The 22,333-nt window shown below is 46.8% G+C and overlaps 1 protein-coding gene and 1 long non-coding RNA gene across 2 annotated transcripts; both read right to left on the bottom strand.

Annotated features, from left to right (window-relative positions):
• Positions 1–943: 943 nt before the first annotated feature.
• LOC142829377 (uncharacterized) lies at positions 944–2,446 on the bottom strand. The gene is made up of 2 exons (XR_012903760.1): positions 2,143–2,446; positions 944–1,844 (listed from the first exon to the last, which is right to left on the bottom strand). It is a non-coding gene; the product is annotated as an uncharacterized LOC142829377 (long non-coding RNA).
• Positions 2,447–10,473: 8,027 nt separating this feature from the next.
• LOC102463698 (E3 ubiquitin-protein ligase DDB_G0292642-like) lies at positions 10,474–19,565 on the bottom strand. Its single transcript, XM_006113213.4, has 4 exons — positions 19,319–19,565; positions 18,192–18,286; positions 14,840–15,007; positions 10,474–11,357 (listed from the first exon to the last, which is right to left on the bottom strand). Exons 1-4 carry the CDS (start codon positions 19,386–19,388, stop codon positions 10,902–10,904), a joined length of 789 nt encoding a protein of 262 aa, XP_006113275.2. The 5' UTR covers positions 19,389–19,565; the 3' UTR covers positions 10,474–10,901.
• Between the last annotated feature and the right edge of the window lie 2,768 nt (positions 19,566–22,333).

The following is a 22,333-nucleotide window of genomic DNA, read 5'->3' as shown; positions in this document are numbered from 1 at the left end:
GCTGGGTATGTAGACCAGGGGGCATTTGCCCAGAGGCTCTTTTTAGCTGAGGGATAGAAGCCCCAGGAAGGGCAAGTGGGACCTGTGCCTCTGTTCCTAGCCTGTGGGACAGAGGTGTGGGCCCCAGAATTGGGATGGACCTTGGCACAGTAGGTATAGTGTGAGGGTAGCTGGGGGGCAGTGGAGAGGGCTGTGTACTGACAGGGTAGCTGGGGGCCACTGGCAGGTCTGTAGGGGTATTGTGGGTCTGGTGTGAGGGGAGCTAGGAGAGCTGGAGTGTTACCCATATACTGAGAGGGTGGCTGGGGGTGCTGGCCAGGGTACCTGCAGTGGGGCACTGTCTAGACTGGGGGGGGGTCAGTGTCTCTCTGACAGTTTCCAGAACAAGCTCCAGAAGCAGCACAAGCCCTCGGCCAGTGTCTCCATTAGAAAGGGCAGCAAAACAAGTGCTCCCTGAGCTCTGCTGTGCTAGCCCTCACTTTGTTCCCTCACCAGCCCAGGGCCGGGGGCCAGGGCCAATCAGCTGTGGAGGCTGGGCTGGGACCAACGGGGAAGTGGAAAAGTCACTGCTGGGTCTGGACTGCAGAACCTGCATCTTGGATTCTTATTTCAAAATCTCTCAGGAGGGTGAGCGGGGCCTTGCAAAGAGGTTGCTTCCTGCTGCAGGCATGGACCCTACCAGCCCCACAGCCTGTTCCCTCCCCTTCCTTCCTGCCTCTGTTTCCATATCCTGTCTATGGCCCCCTCCCTACCACCCCTGCACACTGCGCTTGTTTCGGACCTTGGCTCTCTTCCTGCCAGCTTTGTTAATTTCAGCATAATAAGGGGCCAGAAAGACACAGAACTGTCACCTGCCCATGTCACACGGCTAAGCAGGGTTCAGGGGGGTTGGTACAGAAACCTCAGATTGCTTTGTCCCCGGCAAGAAATACAGTCCTCACACTGACACTTGACATTTTATTGAGCAGCAGACACAAGAACTGAAAACAAGACTAAGCATTTAGAAAGGGAGTTACAGCCAAACAGCCCCAAGCAAAACTGAAGTCTCTCTTTCCAAAGAGGCTCCTTCTGGCTCTCCTTTCTTAGGGGGGAAGGCAGGGTGAGCTCTCTGGTGAGGGCTGCAAGTTTGGGGGTCACTTGCCCTGCTGTTAACAAAACAAAGGCCAAGGGCCATGAAGGAAGTGAACAAAGAGCAAGGTGGGAAGAATCCAGGTTTTTTTGTTGGTGTTTTCAGGACACTAGACAGCTGGTCTGTCAGGAACGGATGCTCTGGGCTGGCAAGTTGGTCATGATGGCTGCAGCGCTGGATCCTGACTCAGTTTCCCAGTCCTGGACATCATCTGGCTGGTCTCTCTTTAACATTGTGTTGGTGTCTTGCATTGCAACGGGTTATGGGGTCCGCTCAAAGACAGAGAGAGAGGGAAGACAGCACAAGATGGGAAAGAACCCACAAAGGAAAGGAAGGCAGCAGGATCCTCATGTTTATCAACCTGGTATCCTTGGGGGGCTGGCAGGGATGGCAGGTGTCCCCTCTGTGCTGAGGTTTGGGTGTGGCAGTGGTGGGCGAGGATCATTCACCACCTCTTCCCCTTTCTGGTTTCTTTCCAGGTAAATGATAAATTCTGCCTATGCAGGAGCTCACTACAGACCAGGGTAAGCCTAAATACACACAATTTTCCATGTGGAAATTGACAAGTCCTTCATGCAAGTCTACATTTTACCGCTGCCTCCGGGCAGCTGGACAACCATGACGAAGGTCGACTGGTTTCTGATGCCGTAATCTGAGAATTTCTTCCCTTTTATCACTTGTTGGCTTGCAAACAGCAAACTAAATTGGAGGTAATCTGGTGGGGAAATAAAGGGAGCATTAGCCCAGTGGCTCACCCCAAAATTGCTTTTAAGCCACTCCTTATTTGAATTGTAGGATCTAAAAGCTAAATAACAAAACATATAAAAAAATGGTTTCTAGCTGCCTGACTTGTCTGTAGACTAAATCACTAATTTTAAAAAATCACACGTCTTTGACAATAATGTGAAAGGCCTGTGCTGACTGGGGTATAACCACCCAAATGCAAGATACATCTCAGACCAAAAGCTCTCTCCAGCAGCCCTTGCTCAGTTGTAGTCAGTTGATTTCCTTACCTGGCTTCTTCAGGAGTTTGGTTGCCACCATCTCCATGAATTTGTCAATGCTCAGATTGTTGAATTCCTGCTCTGAGTTCGCCACGTCTATGATGTTTTTTCTGCCCTCCACCCCTTCCACAAACACCTGGAACACACCAGACATCTTCACTGCTCTTCTGTGGGCTCTCAACTGAGCCAGTGCCTGTAGTTCTCCTCCCCACCCAGTTGCTGAGCTTTCGCTTTCCATTTCACTGGCTGTGATGCATTTTTAAAGAAATAACATCTGCCCTACTGAGTCATGAGAACAGACATTACAAAATGTCTTCTCCTGCTGGGGCAGTTCGGGAGGCCCTGGCCTGGGGGCAGGAGGGAGCTGGGTGACTCAGTAGTTACAGCTGGTTTTCACTGGAGCAAGGACTGAGTATGATTTGAGCTGTTAGCTGAGATGGGTGGGAGTGTGGGTGGCTGGTGAACTAGTCCTTGGGGGAGGGTAGCCCTGGCTCCTCATTTGCCTGAGGTCTCGCTCCTGCCCTCCCTCCTGTGCCAGAGCCCGGAGCCAGTCCCCCATTCCCTGCATCCTCAGCCCCCGTGTTAGGTGGACGGTGTGGCCAGATCACCCCCAAGCCCAGAGCTAGGTGACTAGGCAGGCGGTGCAGCTGGAGTGCAAGGGGTGGGGAGGCAGCATCGTTCTAGTAGCGGGAGGACGGGCAGCTCAGTGGGGTCCCAGCCTGGGAGGTCTTGTGTGTGCAGCGACCCCCAGCCTGCCTGCCCAGCCCAGGCACAGCAACAGCAGGCAGGAGGGGCCTGAATGTGGGACAGGGGTGGGGACATGTCAGGCAGTTTGGGAAGGGCAAGGCCTTGGCATGCCCACGATACCAGCCCCTCCCCGTGTGTGTGGAGGGAGGGGGTTTGGTCTGAGCTGGTATTACCAAGGCTCCTGACTGAGGAGAAAGACATTAGTGAGAACATAAGAACGGCCACTCTGGGTCAGACCAACAGTCCATCTAGCCCAGTGTTCTGTCTGCCGACAGTGGCCAATACCAGCTACCCCAGAGGGCGGGAACAGAACAGGGAATCATCACGTGATCCCTCCCTTGTCACCCGTTTCCAGACAGAGGCCAGGGACACCATTCCTGCCCCTCCTGGCTAAGAGCCATTGATGGACCTAACCTCTGTGAATCTATCTAGCTCTTTTTTGCACTCCCCACATTCCCCTCAGATACCACATCCCAGGGGGGCCCAGGCTAGTAGATTGTGTGCTCCAGCCCACAGTGGGACAGCAGGGAGGCTGAAGTGCAGCGAGGGCTCCCCGATGCTGGGGGGGAGGGGTGTGCTGAGCCTGCAGGCCAGATCCAGGCAAGCTGGGGTCCACATCTGGCCCCTGGGACTTAGGTTCCCCATCCCTGCCTTGGGTAGTACAAGATGGGGGCTGATCCCTCAGAGCTCTGGAGGCCAGAATTGCCCCTGGCTCGAAAGAGATACCTCTGCACCTTTAGAGCAGGGGCAGGGAAGCTAAGGTCCAGGAGCCAGATGTGGTCCCTGGCTTGCCTGGATCTGGCATTCAGGGCTCCCCCCGCCCAGTACTGGGAAGCCTGCGCTGGCACTTCCATCCCCCCCTGCCAACAGCCTGACTGATTTTTTTCTGTGGGTCAGCAGCTCCTGACCCAAAATAGGTTCCTTACCCCTGCTTTAGAGGGTTGCTAGGACTTGTCCAGCAGTTTCTACAGAGACCAGGACCAAAGGCACAGTGGGAGAGCTGCTGTGCCCCTGGTATCTGAGACTCTCCCAGGCTAAGGAAGACAAACTCAATTGAGACCCAACTAGTGTAGGATCCTGCCCCACAGCTCTGACAGCTTATCTCACTGGGTACTTTGGGATCCCATGGACACACAGAATTGCACCATCCTGAATGTGTTGAAGCCCTGACGTGATGTAACTTCTAGACCTCCCAACTTAATAGCCAGTGAAGAATTCTAGAAGATAAACACGTCTCAGAGTATTGTGATCAGGAAGCTCCTGCCTCATGCAGAAGAATAGAGAACAGTTTAACTTTCATATTTTCACATCATGCGTAATGAGAAACTTTTGCCTGACACTTTTTTCATAACTGGCAAAAAATGCTTCTGACTGGATGAAAGGCAAATTGCTGTCTAATGTGAACTTCAGTAGGTTTTGCGATTCAGTGTACGAATAGCAACTGCATTGTCAGAAGCTATGACCTCACTTCTGCCTGGCTCCTTGTGTTTAGAACCAAACAACAAAAATACAATTTAGTTTACTCCATGGCTGGAATCCTGAGTACAGCTGAGCAGATTTTTCTAGATGAAGCTTTTTTTTGCTGCAGCATACAGACTTGGCTTAAACAATCTGATAAAGGAGGGGGGATTTTCTTCATGGCATTGATGCATACTGTGCCTCAGTTTTCCCCAATGTCTTGCACAAGCATCTAGGTCTGCAGTTCTCAAAGTGTCCTAGGAAATAGGTCATTTAAAAAATAATAATTGCAACATGGCTTGAGGCCACTGTGTTTGATGACAGTCAGGTGTTTTCTTCTTGCTGCAGCTTGGGTTGGTAGAGGGTGGACCGGGAGAGCTAATCCACAGATAAAAAGAAGAAAACGAAAATAAGTTTCATGTGACTTGCAAGCTGGGGCAAGGTTTCCGGGAATTGGAAGCTGTTTGTCAAAATAACTCTTAAGGGAAGGGTTTTATCTCGAAATAACCCTTCAGGGACCGAGTTTGATGTCCTGAAATAGTGCTATAGCTGAACAGCAGCAGCCCATGATTAAGCAAATGAAGCCTGGGATATTTAAATATCTGCTTCATTGACAATTTCAAATGTCAACATTTGCATCCCTCTCTTGAAAGAGGGTACAAGTGTAGACATTTGTCTCCTCTTTTCTAAGCTGAAAAGTCCCAGTCTTTTTTATCTCCCTTTATATGGGACCTATTCCAAACTCTTAATTATTTGTGTTGCTCTTTTCTGAACCTTTTCCAATACCAAGGTATCTTTTTTGAGGTGAGGCGACCACCTCTGTATGCAGTATTCAAGATGTGAGCGCACCATGGATTTATATAGAAGCAATAAAATATTCTCTGTCCCTTTCTTAATTTATTTGTAATATCCTGTTTGCCGCTGTACACTGAGTGGATGTTTTCAGAGCCACAATGGCTCCTAGATTTGTATTTTGAATGGTTATAGCTAAATTAGTCACCATCATTTTGTATGTATAGTTGGGGGTATTTTTTCCAATGTGCATTACAATGTGAGGAGACAGCCCTATGGGCAGAGGGCCCCCAGTGTAATTATGCAGCCCAAGGTTATTCTGCATGGGAAGCTCACGGGCTTTCCTGCAGGCTCTTCAAGGTTCAGCCCCAGGGCCCAGTGATACAGAAGAGCTCCTTTAAATCGCTTCCAGATGCTGAGCAGTGTGCTCCAAGCAGCCGTGACAGGTGAGCGGGGGGACATTCAGCATTCCAGGCAGTGCGGAGTGCTGGCTGCCTTGGCTCCACCCCTTCTATGTAAGGCCCCGCCCCTTTCAGAGTGTGGCGCAAGGGTGAGGCCACCGTCTGTCCCTTCCCCACTCCCCCCAAGCACTCCGATAGGCCCTGTTTCCCTATGCACAAGCACGGAGGTTTTTTGTTGACACAACAGAAGGAAGCTCAGTCTTAATTTGGAAACACTCGGCAGCAGTGTGTCAAGAGGATGCACAAGAGTGATAAAACCCTACCATATCATCGACAGTACCTGTGCCTCAGTTTCTCACCCCATGGTAGGAAAGTCCCTCAGCTGAATGACCCTTCAACATGCCTCTCCCTTTTACCCTCCACTCAGGGCTCGTTGTCTGAGATGTGACGTCCCAGGCAGGGGCAGACTAGTCTGGTGGGATACCGGGAGTTTCCCTGTGGGCCATCCACTGAAGGGGATTGTGATGGGGCACCACAGCCCTGCACTTTAAATTCCCTGGCACTGGCCATGTACTGGACACTGTGGGGCCGAGGGAGCGCATGCGCAGTGTACTGACATGCCGTGCAACAGCTGGGAGGGGAGACACCCGGGCGTGGTATGAAGTCACAGCCCGGGACTTTAAAACTGCATGGCCCAGTGTTGCACTGAGCAGTCTGGCACACGGGCTGGAGCCCAGCCTCAGCCCCGCAAACTGGAAGGAAGAAGGTGGGTGGGAGAGGAGAGGAGAGGAGAGAAGAGGGGAGAAAGGAAGGTCAGGAGATGAAAGGAGAAGGCACCAAGGGACCTCGTGGAAGAGAGAGAAATGCCAGGGGGCCAAGTGGAGACAATAAGGAAAAGGGCAGGAGGGGAGGTGTCAGTGGGTGGGGGGACAGGGTGATGCTGGGAGAGGAGAGGGGAAGGGCATTGGGGGCTAGAGGGGGGAGGGGGAGGTGCTGAGAGACTTGAAAGAAGGGGTGGGCATGAGGAAGGCGGGGATGGAGCAAGTCATGTGTGAGGGCACAGGGGGCAGAGGGTGGTGAGGGGTGGGCATCAGGAAAAAAGAGGGCAAAGGGGGCAGGGGCAGTGAGGGAAGGGGGAGGCACCAGGAGGGTGCAGGACTAAGGGAAGGTGCAGGTGCCAGGGGATTCTGGGGGTGAAGCAGAAGGACAGAAACCTGCAGGGGAGGGACCAGCACCAGAGGAGAGAGGCAGGGCAGGTTTGTAGAGGGAGGTGTTAGGAGAGGGGATGAGGAGGGGTAGCTCACATGATCGGAGTGGGGCTACTGGAGGAGTGGGCACAGGGGGCAGAGAAAGGCTAGTGGAGGGGGGCAGGTTGCAGGAGGGCTGAGGGCAGTGAGAAGGGAAGGAGTCAGGACAGCAGAGAAGGGAAATGAGTGACAGGCAGGTCCCAGATAGGAAAGTGGGAGCCAGAGATGGGCTGTCGGTGGGGCGCACAGGAAGGGAGAAGGTTCTGGAGCTGGCAGAAAGCGGCAGCACTGCCTGCCTGATGAGAGCAGACAGCCCGCAGTCACCCCCGCGAAGCATTGACTCCCCCATGAATCATAATTGGTGCAAAGGTCTTTGTTAAACTGTTAAACTTCATTATCATCAGCACTAAGTATTCCTGGGCTGAACTTTTGTGGCAGTTGGTGGGGTGAGGAAAGGGGGAGCAATGAAGCCACCTTCTGTGGCTGCTTGTTTGTCAGCTCCCGTTGGCTCTAGCTCTTTAACCCCGGGGGAGGGGGGGACGACTGTCCTCCCCCCTGGGATCATTATTGCTAACAATAAATCACCCCTCACTTTTCTGCAGTTCACCAGACTTGACAGAGATCATTTACCTCTGGGATCATCCTACGAGGACAAGGCCCTGCACGTTGCACTGCACCTGCCTGGGGCTGTTGGGATGTTACTCACTACAAGGAATAGACTAGAAACTGCCCTTAAACAGGACTGAAACTGACATTTTCAAGGAACTTGCAAAGCGCTGCCACTCCCAAATGTTACAAAATCATGAATCGCACTCCCCAAAAACCACAAGATGGGATTTCAATTTGTAAGATGTTGTGAACCCTTCTGCCAGGTAGCAGCAGCAGCAGCCACTTCCTGGTTCACTATCTAGGGCTTTCTCTGCATCCATCCTGCATGGAACTGGCTGGAGCTCCCACCCAGTTATCTGGGAAATTCACACACCACCCCGGGCACCTTTGGGAGGCAATGCTTCTCCATTTGCCAGCACAGAGTCTGGGAGAAGAAAAAAATATTTTAATAAAAGGGAGGGAAGGAACTTGGCATTAATTTGGGAAACCCCACACACAGAGCTCGTAACACAACCGTGAGTAAACAAAAATAAATCTTCTGCAAAAAACTAGAAGATAATAAGTTGATAGGAACAGCCAGCATGGATTTGTAAAGGACAAATCATGTCAAACCAATCTGATAGCTTTCTTTGATAGAATAACGAGTCTTGTGGATAAGGGAGAAGCGGTGGATGTGGTATACCTAGACTTTAGTAAGGCGTTTGATATGGTCTTGCATGATGTTCTTATCAATAAACTAGGCAAATACAACTTAGATGGGACTACTATAAGGTGGGTGCATAACTGCTGGATAACCATACTCAGAGCGAAGTTATTAACAGTTCACAATCCTGCTGGAAAGGTATAACAAGTGGGGTTCCGCAGGGGTCTGTTTAGTAACCAGTACTGTTCAATATCTTCATCAACAATTTAGATATTGGCATAGAAAGTACGCTTATTAAGTGTGCAGATGATACCAAGCTGGGAGGGGTTGCGACTGCTTTGGAGGATAGAGTCATAATTCAAAATAATCTGGACAAACTAGAGAAATGGTCTGAGGTAAACAGGATGAAGTTTAATAAGGACAAATGTAAAGTCCTCCACTTAGGAAGGAACAATCAGTCTCACACATACAGAATGGGAAGTGACTGTTTAGGAAGGAGTACGGCAGAAAGGGATCTAGGGGTTATAGTGGAACACAAGCTGAATATGAGTCAGCAGTGTGATGCTGTTGCAAAAAAAGCAAACATGATTCTGGGATGCATTAACAGGTGTGTTGTGAGCAAGACACGAGAAGTCATTCTTCCGCTCTACTCTGCGCCGGTTAGGTTGTGTCCAGTTGAGTATTGTGTCCAGTTCTGGGCACCACATTTCAAGAAAGATGTGGAGAAATTGGAGAGAGTCCAGAGAAGAGCAACGAGAATAATTAAAGGTCTAGAGAACATGACCTATGAGGGAAGGCTGAAGGAACTGGGTTTGTTTAGTTTGGAAAAGAGAAGACTGAGAGGGGACATGATAGCAATTTTCAGGTATCTAAAAGGGTGTCTCAGGGAGGAAGGGGGAACATTGTTCTCCTTGGCCTCTGAGGATAGGACACGAAGCAATGGGCTTAAACTGCAGCAAGGGGGGTTTAGGTTGGACATTAGGAAAAAGTTCCTAACTGTCAGGGTGGTCAAACACTGGAATAAATTGCCCAGGGAGGTTGTGGAATCTCCATCCCTGGAGATATTTAAGAGCAGGTTAGATAAATGTCTATCAGGGATGGCCTAGACCGTACTGGGTCCTGCCAGGAGGGCAGGGGACTGGACTCAATGACCTCTCGAGGTCTCTTCCAGTCCTAGTGTTCTATGAGTCTATGATCCCAGCTCAAGTATGTTGGGCCGTGTCCTTTTCCTCTCAGGCTCTCAAGTCCAGCCATGTAAAATTACCCTTTACATGCCCAGCCCTTCTGTGCACCCCACTCCCAGTTGCTGTCCTTGGTCAGGGTAGACCAGAGTTCAGAGAGGAATCTACATCCCTGGTCCTCTCCATGCTGCCCCTGTGCACTGCACCTGTTTCTGATCTTGGCTCTCTTCTTGCTAGTTCTGTTAATTTCAGTGCAACAAGGGCCAGAGAGACACTGTCACCTGACCGTGTTAGACTGCTAAGCAGGGTTCAGGGTTTGCGGAACGAAAACCATAGTTGCTTTGTCCTGGCAAACAATAGAACCCAGTTACTCCGGCCATCTGAGGAAGTGGGCTGTGCCCATGAAAGCTCATGACCCCATCTACATGTTTTGTTAGTCTATAAAATGCTCCTAAACCATTTGTTGGTTTTTTCTGTAAGGGTATGTCTACACTACAACAATGCGGGGACCATTTGCTCTGGTGTTTCTACCTTGGATTCGTAGTGAGCCAACTCAACGTATCTGGCAGGAAGGGGGATGTCCTGAAGTGCAAAAAATCAGGGTATTATTGGAGTGCTCTCTCTCTTGGGCCTGGTCTATACTTAGATGCTACAGCAAAGTTTTCAAATATAATGGTGCTGCAATCACATCAGCTACAGCGCCCTCGGTTGTGTTAGATCCAGCCCCATGGACTTGTGTATTACCAGCTTTTCTACATAGTTCTTAACCTGTTCTTTCTCCCCTGAGGGCTGCCCACCTCCTTCCATACTGTGCTGCCCACAGACAGAGGCAAAGAAAGCATTGAGTACTTCAGCTTTTCCCATATCATCTGTCACTAGGTTACCTCCCTCGTCCAGTGAGGGACCCACACCCTCCCCGATCACCCTCTTATTGCTAACATGCCTGTAGAAACCCTTCTTGTTACCCTTCACATCCCTTGCCAATCGCAATTCCAATTGCACGTTCGCATCTGGTCACCTACCATATTTGCTTTTCTTGCTGTGCATCAGGATGGTTTGTTTCAGTACCTTCAATAAAGCTTCTTTAAAATACAGCTAGTTCTCCTGGACTCCTTTCCCCTCCAGTTTAGCATCCTAGGGGATCCTGCCCTTCAGCTCTCAGAAGGAGTCAATGTCTGCTTGGGGGGAGAGTCTACGTTTACATTATATTACCAACCCCTTGCCCCTCCCCGCAAACTGATTACAAACCCAAAAACTTAAGGATACTAAGTCACGACAATGTGGTGGTGAAACAGGCATTTATTATAGTGCATCTGAAGTGTAATCTAAGCAGCATAAGATCTATGGTGTCTTAAAAGCAAAGAAATGAAGAATTAAAATATTTGCCAGAATTAAAATATCCCAATTCACTAAAGTAGATGCTCAGTTTCCACTGAAGTCAGTGAGGCCTAAGCATGTGCCTAACGTTCACCATGTGCTTAAGTCCTTTGCTGAATTGGTAGCTAAACATATTGGATGGAGAGTTCAGATCATTACACAGGAATGGCAATTTAGCAATCAATATAAATTAAAAAAAGCCATAGGCCCCTAGAAGCTCTAGAAATGTTTGAAACTATGCGTCAACGTTGACTATATATTTGATTGATCTTTGCTTCTTGTCTGTTTATGGTGTGGCTGGGGCCCTTTTTTCTCATTTCTCAGACCACACTGGGACTTGTGTTTGTCTGAGAGCTAGTGGTTTTGCACAGAATTTAAACCAGGCCCCCCTTTTGCTGGCTTGGCAGTTGTGAGCAGTTTCCAGGCAAGCAAAACAAAATTCCACTTGACACTGTGGACAAATAACATATTTGCACTTTTCCATGTGCTCAATGAGTCGCCCACAGGTGGGACACGCCCGGATGGAGGGGCAGTCTTTTATTTCACTTCCGGGAAGATCCTTCAGTTTGCAGTTTGCTAAGACTTCCAGCGACTGGTTCTTGCAGCCCTCGTTGTCACACCTCTCGGAGGAGACCCCTGAGCCTTTCCAGGGCTTCAGGCACTGCCAGCAGAACTCAAAGGTTTCCCCCTTCAGCGAATGGCAGAGGATACAAACCACTCTCAGGTTTTCCAGATCTTCGCGTTCCACAAAGCTTTTGCAGTTGGGACACTGGGAGAGAAAACAAATTTCAGTCCTGAATGAGACTGTTGCTCTGTTTTTTTTAAAAAAGGTGATACCAAATGGCATTTCTGTAGCTTTTGGATTCCTTCCCACATGTAAGGATGAGTGTGTGCCCTTTTGGCTTATTGATAACGAAGGCCTGAAAGGGTATTTTCATCTCCAAAAGCATTTATTGGTTTTGATTATTTGCCATAGAAATATCAAGAAGATCAGTTTCCCTAATGTAGATGTGCTATCTCAATTTAGAGCCCCTGGAGGCACAGGGGAGGAATAACTTAGAATCAGGGCTGCATTATGACTTTCGTGGGCCCTAGACACTTTTGCCTTCGTGGGCCCCTTCCTCCATAAAAAAAAAATATTAAAATTATATTTTAAGACTGCGTTGGTATAAAGACGAATATAATCCAGGCTGGATTATATTCGTCTTTATACCAACGCAGTCGAAGTATGTATCTCGCTTATTGCGAGAAGTAAACTGCGCTGAGGCTAAGTGGGCCTCCTATCCGCCATCATTCAGTTGGCGCCTATAGCCGAGGCCATATTGGCCATACAGTTTACAGTCACTACGCTTCTCACTATAGTACAAAATAATAGTGAATATATCAAAGTGTTCTCCATTTTGATTACTTAAAAGGTATGTATTATAAGTAATTTTGTCAGTAAATTATCATCTATTTAGGTTAGGGATTACCTTATATAAATGATTTATTAATTTTGCAAATACGGGATTGTTATACAGTAGTGATCCAGCCGAATGGGTTGTAATACCTGATCTAAAAACATATTATACAAAAAATATTCCTTCGCAAAATTTAGAATCCAATTTTTTACTAAAAGGTAAACTATTTGGTGATAAGATAAGACAGGCATGTCCAAAGTCTGGCCCGCGGGCCAATTGCGGCCCGTGTTCTGGTTTAATACGCCCCCCCCAGGTAATTTGGCAATATCTATCTTTTATGGCCCCCAACAAATCCATATGTATTGAGATGAACACATTATAAAATCTCAGTTAATGTCAGTTGGTCTAAATCAATTATAAATATATTTGGACACAACATGTATACTTGGTGTTATGTACCTGTTCATATTTTTTGAACTTAAAAGTTGACAGACAACCTTTATTACCAATAATATGTAATGTACTTTACAATGTTCCTGACATATTTCAGCTTCCTGGATTTTTTTTTTTCATCTGTCCTTCAGATATGAAAGGCAGAGTGATTTAACACCTGTTTAGATTTGTCATCCATGTGACGAAATGAAAAGTATGCCATTTGCAATAAACTTTGCATAAAATAGTTAATTTGCATTTAATTTTAATGGTTCAAAGAATGTCAGGCAAAATGGTCGGCCCTCACGCATGTTCACTTCATCAAATCTGGCCCTCTTTGAAAAAAGTTTGGACACCCCCGAGATAAGATATGCGCGAAGAGAGTATTTTATCGGGCAAATGAACAATGGAGAGGCAATAATAAGAGATTGGTTGATTTATTCTCCTTCTTGTGGTAAAGTATATTGCTACTTATGCAAACTATTTAGCACACGTTCAGATATAATATCCAATCAATTTCAAACTGGTTTTGATGATTGGAAAAATGCAACTGTAAGAATTTCTCATGAAATATCCAAAGACCATCTTAGTGCCTTAACATCGATGTTACAACATCAAAAATATACAAGCATTGATGCAGAGTTGCAGAAGGAAAATGAGAGATTGTGTGCCTACTGGATAGAAATATTAAAGAGAGTAGATGCAGTTGTAAAATTTTTGGCTGAAAGAGGATTAGCTTTTTGTGGTGGTTCTCATTTGCATAATTGTTCCAATAATGGTAATGATCCCCCATGTTGGGGATCGAATCATAATAATGGGGATCAATAATTTGTTAAATTATCTCAGTGGCAATTAATATATGACTGACCTTTTGATTTGAATTGTATGTATATTTGTTTTGGTTTGTATTTTATGTATTAGTATTCTATGTATGTAGTCATACTTTCAAGGTCAAAAGGCGCGAAAATAAATTATTACTACTACATTTTCATTTTTTCTTATTTAAGAAAAAATAAAACATTTTTGTGGGCCCTAAAAGTTTCGTGGGCACAAGGTACTTATGCCTTCATGGGCCCCTCCCACCATAATAATATCAATATTAAAAATTATTTTTATATAACTTTAAATACTTCAACATTTCTTTTTTTTTCTGTTTTAGGCAAAATTTAATAGATTTTAATGGGCCCTAAAAGTTTCATTTTTTTCTGATGTGAGAAAAAAATTAAAACATTTTCTTCAACGCTAAAAGTTCATATTTTCCTTCTGATTTTAAAAGAAATTAAAACATTTTTGTGGGACCCTAAAAATATCATGGGCCCTAGGCACTGTGCCTACTGTGCCTAATGGATAAGTCAGCCCTACTTAGAATGGCGCTGGGGAAGAGCTATTCTGGAATAGCAGCAGTGGAGCATGTACATGTGCCTTATTTCGAAATAGCTATTTCATAATGGGCCATATTGCTTGCAGAATGAGGTTTGCAGATTTCGGAATAAGCTGTCCATTATTTCAAAATCATTTTGAAATAACAAAATGGCTGTGTAGACACTCGCATTGTTATTTGGAAATAATACTAGTTCTCTCCAAATAATGGTGCAGTGTAGATGCACCCCAGTCTGCTCCTTCAGCTGCCCTGGGTCAGTAACCAGAAGTTTTACTCATCCAGTTTTGCTCATCCAGAAATATAATTTATGCTATCATGTGCCTAAAGTGTCCGTCTGCTATGTACATTGGACAAACTTCTCAGACACTTCGCCAAAGAATCAATGCACATAAAACAGACATCAGGCGCTCTCTCAGAGAGAAAGCTGTTGCTTGCCATTTTAGCCAGATTGACCATTCTCTCAATGATCTTAAAACATGCATATTGCTTCAAAGAGATTTTAACTCCAGACTTCAAAGAGAAGCCTCAGAACTGTCATTCATGCTTAAATTTGACACTTTGCCTATGGGTCTTAACAAAGACGCTAATTATCTCATTACAAAGATAGCTTCCCCAATTATCACCCCTAATGTCATTACCTCACAGACACTAACCTTCCCCCCTCACCCCTCATCTGTTCTTAAATCTGATTCGTCAATTTTATATGTGTTTACTTTTTTTTTTATTGTATCACTTTGGTATATATTTGTGACAATTTTCTTCCACTATTTGATCTGAGGAAGTGGGTCTGGCCCACGAAAGCTCATCATCTAATAAACCATCTTGTTAGTCTTTAAAGTGCTGCATAGTCCTGTCTTTTGTTTCAGCAAGACCAGATTAACACAGCTGCATCTCTATCAGAAGGTTTACTGTCATGGTGCAACACGGAAGCTGCTGCAACAGCACCAGCAGGAGCAGCACGGCTGCATCATTATCTACATGGTGCCCTAGTGAATGACATAGAGGCAGAGGAGAGAAGCAGTCGGGATTCGTACTCACTTCTTTGAAGTCGTGGTAAAATTTAGCTGCAAATTTTGCAAGTTTTTCTTCAAAATTCCGTTGCTCTGTTTCACTGAGTGATGCGTTCCGGCGGACTTCCTGGTAGGACCATTCCTTCCCACATTTCTCCCCGTCAACATCAGCAGGACAGTGAAACTTCAAGTAACCCTGTAGGGCAGGGAAACAGAGAAGTGTAAGAGGCAAAGCTGTAAAAATTGGAAGCCTGAATCACAATACAAACTGCCTATTGCCAGTGTTAACGCTGTCTTGATAGCTTTGTATGTTTGCCTGTTTGGAACCAAGGCCTAAAGCTTTACTGAAGGTGTTTCTAGTGATGGAGTGTGATAGATTTGGTAAATATAGTTAGAAAAATGTGCTTTCTTGATGTCTGAAGCAGCTTGACTCATTTCTCTCACTGTGCTGAAGCACTGTGTCTATTTAATCATAACCAACCTTTACTTTCCAATTCCCATTAAGTTTTTTTAAAAATTACTAATCTGAGGCTTATGATCATGTCACAGAGCTATCAGCAAGGGAAATATCTATACATTTATTTAAATGCTCATCACAGGCATGATTTTGGTCTTTTCCCCATCCCTTTTGCAATGGATCATAACTTTTGGGGGCAATTCATCCACATCTTTGGTATACATTCCCCTAACTGGGGAACCCACCCTGAACTCAAGTCCAACTGCAGGCTGTGTCTTGCAATGCAGTCCTCCTGGTGGGATTGTTGGTAGTGGGGAACAGACTCTAGGAACCCCTGCACCTGGAAGCAAGAGCCTCTGCTGTCTGAAGGAAGAAACCTCTCTGTTCGCTCAAAGGCTGTATGTAGCCGACTTGTTAAACCACTGTGGGCATTGTCAACACTACACGATTATTTTGAAATAAAAAGCTGAGCATCCTCACAGCAAGTCTGGTGTTTCAAAATAATTTTGAAATAATGAGCTTATTTTTAAATGACAACTCCTGCTTGCGAGAGGAATAAGGGTTATTTTGAAATATTTATTTCAGGAGTTATTTTGAAATAACCAAACAGGCTATGTCTCCATTACAAAATAAATTAAGCCATTAGTGGAAAGAAGAGCCACGCGGCAGGTTTGGGTTACACTTACAAGGAAGTTTCTGAAGCATTCACATGCCTCTGTACTGCCTGACACCTCCACTTTTATTTGCACTTGGAGGCATTCTGTGTTGGGGGGTGTCTGTGAGGCCTGTCCCCCAGGTACCACATTTAAAGAAGACTTTGAAGGAGGACAACATCAAGTCTGTAGGATAATGCGTTGGCTGAATCTGGGGTGTTTATCTGGGCAATAGAAAACTAAACATGGCAAGGTGCTTGAGCTTTATTTTAGCTCTGAATACTTAGCTCTGAATAGATCTCCAGTACTAGGAGTTATTTGTTGCTCAAGAGATTCAAGTCGAGGCTTTTGTCATCTTTGCTAGGTGGGGTACTGTAGAAGTTTGTCATTTAGTCTAACCCCCAAGATGCAGGATAGAAAGTAGTTCTAACACAAGTTCTGGGCGTGTCTCTTCCTTCACAGATTCTCATTGAGCTTAAACAATTGTACATGGGTCTGCATCTTTAGGGTTTGGCCTGTCACTTCCACATCATTCTGCTGGAATATGGACTTGGAAGGTTACATGACCCTTCTCCATTTGGCTGTGTTCCCCTTTTGCCTGTTTGTCAGTGGCAGAGAGACTTGTAGATGCTGGCAATGAGCAGGGATTGAAACCACGCGCTCTCTTGTGATGGCAGGTGGAGCTGTCTCTTGTCTGCTCTGAGGAAGTCAGTCACTGCAGGTCAAGGCTCTGGCTGCCTTCAGTGCTTTGTATGAAATTTGGCCTCACCTCATCCCTTTGTATATCCCTGACATTACAATGTCATTACAACTAAAAGGACGTGCACAAGGCTGTATGTACAGCTTTTCCAACCTGGCCCAGAAATCTTGTCCCATTTTCTGCACCGTTTTGCAGACCCAAAAGTTTCAGGGAACTCAAAGGCTTCAAAACAGCAACTTCACAACAGCCCGTTTCTTTGAGATGGGCCCTTTGAACGTTCTGAGGTTCTCTTGTCACTGGAAAGAATCTCTTTGCACCACAAAGGGTTATGCATTTCTCTTGGTTGGAGTGGGAAGCAGGAGAGGGGGTAACAATAAATGGTCTCAGTGTGCTCCCTATGACAAGCTGAAGAGTTTTGCCACTGGAGAGAATATTTCAATATATCAGGAAACAAAATCGATTAAAACCCAGTGTGGCAGACCAGGCCAGGTCTGGGCATTGCTGAAGGTGTCAGCTCAGGGCAAATTGCTCAAAACCAGGACTACTTACAGCCCTGGATTAGAGACCTTTCCCAAATAGGCCACAAACCAGTCACACTGAGTGCTTCAGCTGCCAATCTGGCCAGCAGGAAGCCTCACAAGCAAAACCCCTCAGATACCCCACTTCTCCCTGTGCCACAATCCGCCCCAGGCCTGCATACAGGTGAGAGGTTATAAAACCCAATCGCACCAACTCCGAACAGATTCTCCCAGTCCCAAAGAACCAGCCACAGTCCCAGTTCGATTTACTCTTTGGATCTTACCCACAGGAGCATGCTGGGACAATCCTTTAGGATCTAAAATCTGAAGGTTTATTAATAAAAGAAAGAAAAGATTGAGAGTGAGATTGTTAAGAAGAATAAATTACATACATCAGTCACCAAGTTCTTGATGCAGGCTCTTAGCAGAGCTGTAACTGACTGCTAGCTTAAAAGTCACTGGTGTACTTCCTATGTCAGGATGGGTCAGCAAATCCTTCCTGGCTCTCTGTCCCTAGCAAGGATGCATCTGGGATCAGTAGCAAGATTGAAGATAAGATGGAGATGTCCTTACGGGATTTTCATATTCCTGGTCTCTCCCAAATTGTAGCTGGTCACATGGTCTAGTGACCTGTTTGTGTTTCACATGCAAGTAGCCATGAGGCACTGGCTGGTCTGCAGGCTTCCAGGCATGTTCCTCAGGTGTGTATTGATCAGTCAGAGAGCCATTGTCCATGCAACTATGCAAGTTAGCACAGCCAGTCACTGAACAGTCCTTCCTCACAATAGGCAGTCCAGGCCCATTGCTCCCTCCCAGACAGAGAATATTTACAATGAAAGAACAGAACCCATATTCATAACTTCACAAACAAAAATCATACAAGTACACAAGTGTCATACATAGAATCAGTAGAACATAAGCTTTCATTCGACACCTCCCATGGCCCCCTTTGTACAGAATTTGGGGCAAACACCCATTAATGGGTACAGCAGAGATCTGTCTGCTTTAAAATCCAATAACGTGATAGCCGTGCACCGTCTGTGTTCCCTTACCTGGTCTAACAGACTTCGGCACCAGCCTGTCAAGGAACCAGGACCTGCAGTATGTCCACAAGACATTTCCACTCTCCAGTGATCATCGTCATCACCTGACAAGTAAGGAAACTTCAGCTGAATGAACATAGAAATCCTCCCAAAATAGAGTGCATTGATCTAGCCTAGATCTTTGGTCTGGGAGATTCTTCCCACCCTCCAATCTCAAAGCAGCCGGCAGAGGATGTGTCTAGATGCATGTCTTTACAAAAGTTCCTCAGAGATTTAGGGACTCGAATCTTTCAATGAGACATTCTTCAGACTCTCTCACACACTAAGAAAAAGAATGTGTAAAGCTATTTTGATGTCGCTATCGGATGTCTCCCATCATAACAGGCCTGGCCTCCACCCATTCCTCAGATGTCCTGACATTTTCTCTGCCAGTTGGACAGAGATTTCCACTCAGCTGTCTGCAGTGGAAAAATGCTCTGTACAAACCAACCAGAAAATCTATGGGACATGTGGCCCCTGCATGCCCCTCCCCTCATTGCCTCTGTCTGAAATCCACAGAGCTCTCTCTGCATCTTTTGCCACAAATACTTTTGCAGTTATTCAGTATCACGCGATGATCATTTTCACACCCTCTTTCCACTACTTAGCTAGGGCAGGCTCTGTGTTCTGATTGTCTGATACAGAGGCCAGCACTCTGGCCACTAACGGACAGAGTCCCAGGTGCTGATGGGAATGCCATTGGAAAGGGAGAACACCCTCTCCACCTCCCATCTATGGCTACTGCACAGGGAGCCTCTAAAGGCTTCATCTGCTTCCCTAATCCCCCCCCCCCAGCCCTGTCTCCAGACCCCCAGAGAAGTGGGAGCTGTGTCCAGGCAGGCTGCTTGCTCCCTGCTGCTGCTCCCCTGCGTGGCTACGTGCGCTGAACAGAAACCTCCATGGAGCCGTGTCAGCAAATAGCAGGTTTCAAATTCTGCAAAGTACCTCAAGGACGTGAAGTTTCCGCTTTGCTCTGGTGCCTCCCAATGGCATTTCAGAATGAGGAGACATTCCCCCACCCCCCAGTGCATTTTCCACAACAAGGAAGGACCTAAGTTACCAAGCTGAAAACAGTTGAAAATGCTTCCCGGAATTACCTGTGATATCGTCCTTTCTACGAACAAACTTTGGTGCAGGCTCTGCATTTTCTTTCCTAAAAAATTCCATAGTCTTAGCTGTAGGCACAAAGGGGCAGAAGTGATGCTTCCCTCTCCCAAAATTATCCCTCAGGAGAGAGTGAGTCTGTCTGTCCTGGACAGTGGCAAACTTTGCTCTGACAAAATATGACAGAGCCGGCTAGACGCGGTAGCATTGTGAACTGATTAATGACTCCTCCCTCTCCCTTGTGAAGGAGAGACTGGGAGCTGCTGCTGCTGCTTTCATTTCCTTGGTTAAGTCTCTCTGCAGCCCAGAATGTCAGTTCAAAAACTTGCCGTCTATATAGACAGAGGGAGCAACAGCTTTGCCCTGGCAATTGTTATGTGAAAGCCCTGATAAAAAAAGGGCTCAAATGATAGAACTAGGCACCTACATCATAGACCAGGAGTTCTCAAACTAGGGGGGGGTAAAGAAATTCCAGGGGGGGCACAAAGCGACCCAGACCCTCCACCCCATCAATCCCACCCCAAGTTTTGCTGCTATTTTTTTGGGAGGGGGGGGTGAGGGTTTCTCAAAAATCAAAAAAGGGGCATGATGCCAAAAAGTTTGGGAACCCTTGTCATAGACAGTCTTCGGCATCTAAAACAACTTTTACTTCTTGCCAACTGTCTACACTGCCGCTTGAATTTGCGCAAGAACACTGATGATCTGATGTAAGATTGTCAATGTTCTTGCACAAATACTATGCTGCTCCCGTTCGGGAAAAAGCCCTCTTGCGCAAATGTATTTGCGCAAGAGGGCCAGTGTAGACAGCACAGTACAGTTTTGCGCAAAAAAGCCCCGATGGCGAAAATGGGTCCTTCAAGTATATCTTTTTTAGGATGAGGCAACCACATCTGTACGCAGTATTCAAGATGTGGGCATACCATGTACTTATATAGAGGTAATACAATATTCACTATCTCTTTCCTAATTTATTCCTAACAGCCTATTTGCTTTTTTGACCACCTCTGCACACTGAGTGGATGTCTTCAGAGAACTGTCCATAAGGACTCCAAGAGCTGTATCTTGAGCAGATGTAGCTAAATTAATCCCCATCATACTGTATGTATAGTTGGGATTATTTTTTCCAATGTGCATTTATCAACATTAAGTTTCATTTGCCATTTTGTTGCCCAATCACTTAGTTTGGTGAGATCTTTCTGAAGTTCTTCACAGTCTGCTTTGGTCTTAACTATCTTGAGCAGTTTGGTATCATCTGCAAATTTTGCCACCTCACTGTTTACCCCTTTCTCCAGATCATTTATAAATATGTTGAATAGTATTGGTCCTAGGACTGACCCATGAGGGACCCCACTAGTTTCATCTCTGTGTGCACCTAGATGTTCTGTTCGGACTTAACATAAACCCCAGAAATACAAGACTGTAGAAATGTGGCCATACATGTCACAGCTCCTATGGAGCGCTCGCAGCTGTGATTGCACCGATTCTTCACTATGCAACCAGGCAGGTTTGATAAACAAGGGTTTGCTAGACAGAGGAATGTTGAATTGTCTGTTTGCCTAGGCCTGTAATTTTAAATTAGGCATCCTGACACTAACCCAAAGGAAGCCCTATCTGAATATTAAGTCAACAGGGAAAATAGGTTGGTGTGTGTGTGGGGGGGGGGGGAATGTGAAATTAAGGGAGTGAGCACAGTGGAGTCTGAGCCTTAGGGGTCATCCTGGCTCTGGAGACAAGAGCAAATGAGTGCAGGGAATATAAAGGAGAAAGGAAAGAGGCATTTTTATCCAATTCACTGAGCTGCAAATGCCTTGTCCTGTGGTTCACAGCTAATAGGGTTGCCAGGTGTCGGGTATCCTACCGGACAGTCCGGTATTTGAGCCCTCTGCCCGGTAAAAAAAATCAACCAATACCAGACACATACAGTGTCCGGTACTCTCTGATTTTTCCGGCTGGGCACTGGACGGAAGCCTGACATGGGTGGCCCTGCCCCGTCAGGCTTCTGTGCAATCACAGGCTCTTGGCGGCATTCGCAGCCCCGCCGGGTGCCTCTGGTCACGTCAGAAGCCTGGCGGGGGCGGAGGGAGTAGCTGGGAGGCGGGGCGCGATAGGAGGCTGGGAGCATTCAGCTGGTTGCTTCTGGCCTAGGAGTGACGCCTTGGGGAGGAGGAGAAGAAGGAGAAGCCCTGTCCCTGGGCACTGTTCAAGCAGGGTGTGGCGCCGTAGTCCAGAACAGAAGCCCACAAGTGCTTTGTGGTTCTTTAGGCACTTTCCATGGGCTCTCAGCCAAAACTGAGTGGGGTGGCATTCCCGCTTCTCTCCATTGGGACACCCAAAGACTTGGCTATGGGAAAGTCACCTTCCTACCCATGGTCGCTCCACCTTCCACCCTGCCGTTGTGTTGCCCTGGAGTCTGCTTCTCTGCTTTGGGTAGCAGGCAGCTGCTTTGCAGAGCAGGCTCTGCTGCCTCCCCCTTCGTTCCGAGCTTGGTGGCTCTTGGTAGTAGCCACACATGGCCTGGCCCCCGCCCACTCTGAGTTGTGTAATCCGGCCGTGGGGAGTGGAGCTGGTCTGGACTCAGGCACTTTGTGACCCAGGCTCCCTTCTATGGGCAGAGAGCACTGGTAAGAGCCAAGTTATATGCAGAGCTCTTCTTCAGGTCAGGGCTCGGTTTTGTGTTACACTAGTGTTGCATCAGCAGCTCTTTAGCAAAGGTGCTTGGGTGCTATCAGCAGGTATCTAAGTTGATGGGAGAAGTTCTGCTATTGACTTAACAATGTCTATACTACCCAGCGCCCCCTCACCCCACCACTGCCTCTGCATTAGCAGTTACACACCTAAGTAAACACATTTTAACATCTTTAGTCTATACCTAGTCAGTATCACTGTGTGGGCTAAGTGACGTGGATTTTTCACAAGCCTGAAGGACACATGCGTGCCATGTCAATTTAACTCACGGGGTAAAGAAAGGGAAGGGGAGGGGGAAAAGTTGTTTGTGGGTGGTAGTTTGC

Source organism: Pelodiscus sinensis, chromosome 4 (assembly GCF_049634645.1).
Source record: "Pelodiscus sinensis isolate JC-2024 chromosome 4, ASM4963464v1, whole genome shotgun sequence".
Lineage (NCBI taxonomy): Eukaryota > Metazoa > Chordata > Testudines > Trionychidae > Pelodiscus > Pelodiscus sinensis.
Note: the sequence above shows the minus strand (reverse complement) of the source record. Positions and strands in the feature narration are given on the sequence as shown.